The 2,338-nt window shown below is 40.1% G+C and overlaps 1 protein-coding gene across 1 annotated transcript; it reads right to left on the bottom strand.

Annotated features, from left to right (window-relative positions):
- Positions 1-714: 714 nt before the first annotated feature.
- Positions 715-1,650, bottom strand: LOC110586317 (olfactory receptor 8D4). Its single transcript, XM_021696518.2, has one exon. It carries the CDS (start codon positions 1,648-1,650, stop codon positions 715-717), a length of 936 nt encoding a protein of 311 aa, XP_021552193.1.
- Between the last annotated feature and the right edge of the window lie 688 nt (positions 1,651-2,338).

The raw sequence follows: 2,338 nt of genomic DNA, 5'->3' as shown, positions 1-2,338 counted from the left end.
TATTATGCACCTTTCTTCTTTTTTTTCAAAATTTTTTACTGAAGTATAGTGGACACATAATGTTACATTAGTTTCAGGTGTACAACATAGTGATTCAACAAATCTATATGTTGTGCTATGCTCAACGCAAGAGTAGCTACCGTCTGTCACCATACAATGTTATTAAGTTAACCACAACGCAGTAAAACTGAAATTTCAGTTTTATTGTGTTGTGGTTAAAGACTTGTCTGCTACTTGAATTTATTGACTTTTCCTCCATGAAACTATATCTGTTTTATTTTTTAAAAATATTTTATTTATTTATTTGAGAGACAGCACAGGAGTGGGAGGGAGGGGCAGAGAGAGAGGGAGAAACAGACTCCCGCTGAGCAAGGAGCCCCCATGGGGCTCGAGCCCAGGACCCCAAGATCATGACCTGAGCTGAAGGCAGATGCTTAACTGACTGAGCCACCCAGGTGCCCCTATATCTGTTTTATACATTGTGGATGGAAACAAAGAGGTATTCTCAGGAGAGTACAAATGTTAATAAACATATATTAATTACATTTTAGATATTACTAACTTATACTAAATTTATATATACACTAATTTATAAAACTATGTATAGAATTTCACCTCACTTCAAATGACTTTTAAAGAGTCAGGGTATAAACACATACATATCCATATTATGATTATAAATACATAAATCAATCTTACTAAAGAGCATATTCATTATAAAGATATTTTTCTTTTTAAGAGTTTCATGAGTGCATTTTTCACTTCCTTGTTCCTCAGACTGTATATCAGGGGATTCAACATGGGAATCACAGTGGTGTAAAATACTGAGGACACTTTCTCCTGGATGAGTGAACTGCTGGAGGCAGGTTTGAGATACATGGACATGAGAGTTCCATAAAATATAAGAACGGCTGTCAAGTGGGAGCTGCAGGTGCTGAAGGCCTTGGACCTGACCTGGGCAGAGTGGATGCGGAGGATGCTGGAGAGAATGAAGCCATAAGAAATGATGATTGTCAGGCTGGTGGCTGCCATGTTAAATCCGCCAATGACAAAGATCAAAAGCTCATCAATGTAAGTGCTTGAACAAGAGAGTTGAATAAGTGGGATGATGTCACAGAAATAATGTTTAATGACTTTTGGGCCACAGAAAGTCAGCCTTAAGATGCAACCTCCATGAATCATCGCATCGGTTAATCCTACTGAGAAGCCAGCAGCCACCAGCAGAGAGCAGGCCCGAGGGGACATGATGACATGGTAGAGCAGGGGGCTGCAGATGGCCACATAGCGATCGTAGGCCATGGCAGCTAATATGTAGCACTCGGAAATGACAAAAATGCAGAAAAAAAAAAGCTGAGTCATGCATCCAGAATAGGAGATAGTTTTGTCACTGCGTAAAAAGCCTACCAACATTCTGGGGGTAATAACGGAAGAATAGCACACATCTAAAAAAGACAAACTACTGAGGAAATGGTACATGGGGGTGTGGAGTTGAGAACTCAAGCCAATTATTGAGATCATGCTGAGATTTCCCACCACTGTAACTGCGTAAATCCCTAAGAAGAGGCAGAAAAGAGGCAGCTGAAGCTTGGGTTGGTTGGTTAGTCCTGAAAGAAGAAACCCAGTCACTGTGGAATGATTTCTGATGCCCATTCTCTTCCGAGAAATCTGTGGAGATGAGAGGAAAGTGCCAAATCAGGCAGGAAGAATCCTAGCTTGTCTCTGATTCCCTGTAGCCCAGGTATTTCTAGCATGAAAATGGTCAATGAAGGTTATCTTATCCCCTTGGCACCAAGCCTGTGCCTCCATTGATGGGCAGGGACTTTGACCACCCCCCTTCAAGTCTGATAACATAGTAGGTAAGCATCTATTTAACTATAGGTTTTAGGAACTATAAATAAACTTTAGCAATCTCTCCAGTGTCTCAAATTCTTTTAGCCAGGTATGAAACCTTTAACTCCAGAGTCAGAGAGAAGACTAAAGACAGGCTAAAGAGAGGCTTTCTAAAGCAAATCTGCCAAAGATGTTCTTAAAGTAAGGGCTGTGGATTGAGAAAATAAATACTTTTGTTAATGACACATTTGCTGGGGGCTGGCCTGCCTCCAGGATTTCCTACAGAGAAAATGTTCATTGTTAAGGTTGACTGTGATTTCCACATTAACGTTTCCAGGGGTGTTCAGCAGAATATTAATTCTAGGGAGATGTTAATATGTGTTACATGGAATAAGTAGCCCACGATCTCAGACACCCAGAGTTACACAAAGTTAAAAAGTTTTCTGAACTGAAGACTATTTCAGAATCTCCTAGGGAGCTATGTAACAATGTTTTCCAAACTTATTTG

Source organism: Neomonachus schauinslandi, chromosome 11 (genome assembly GCF_002201575.2).
Source record: "Neomonachus schauinslandi chromosome 11, ASM220157v2, whole genome shotgun sequence".
Classification (NCBI taxonomy): Eukaryota; Metazoa; Chordata; class Mammalia; order Carnivora; family Phocidae; genus Neomonachus; species Neomonachus schauinslandi.
This window is presented reverse-complemented; position numbering and strand designations above follow the sequence as displayed.

What these genes read in the sequence shown, in the direction of transcription:
- LOC110586317 (XM_021696518.2), bottom strand. Translation starts at nt 1,650, where the DNA reads ATGGGCATCAGAAATCATTCCACAGTGACTGGGTTTCTTCTTTCAGGA.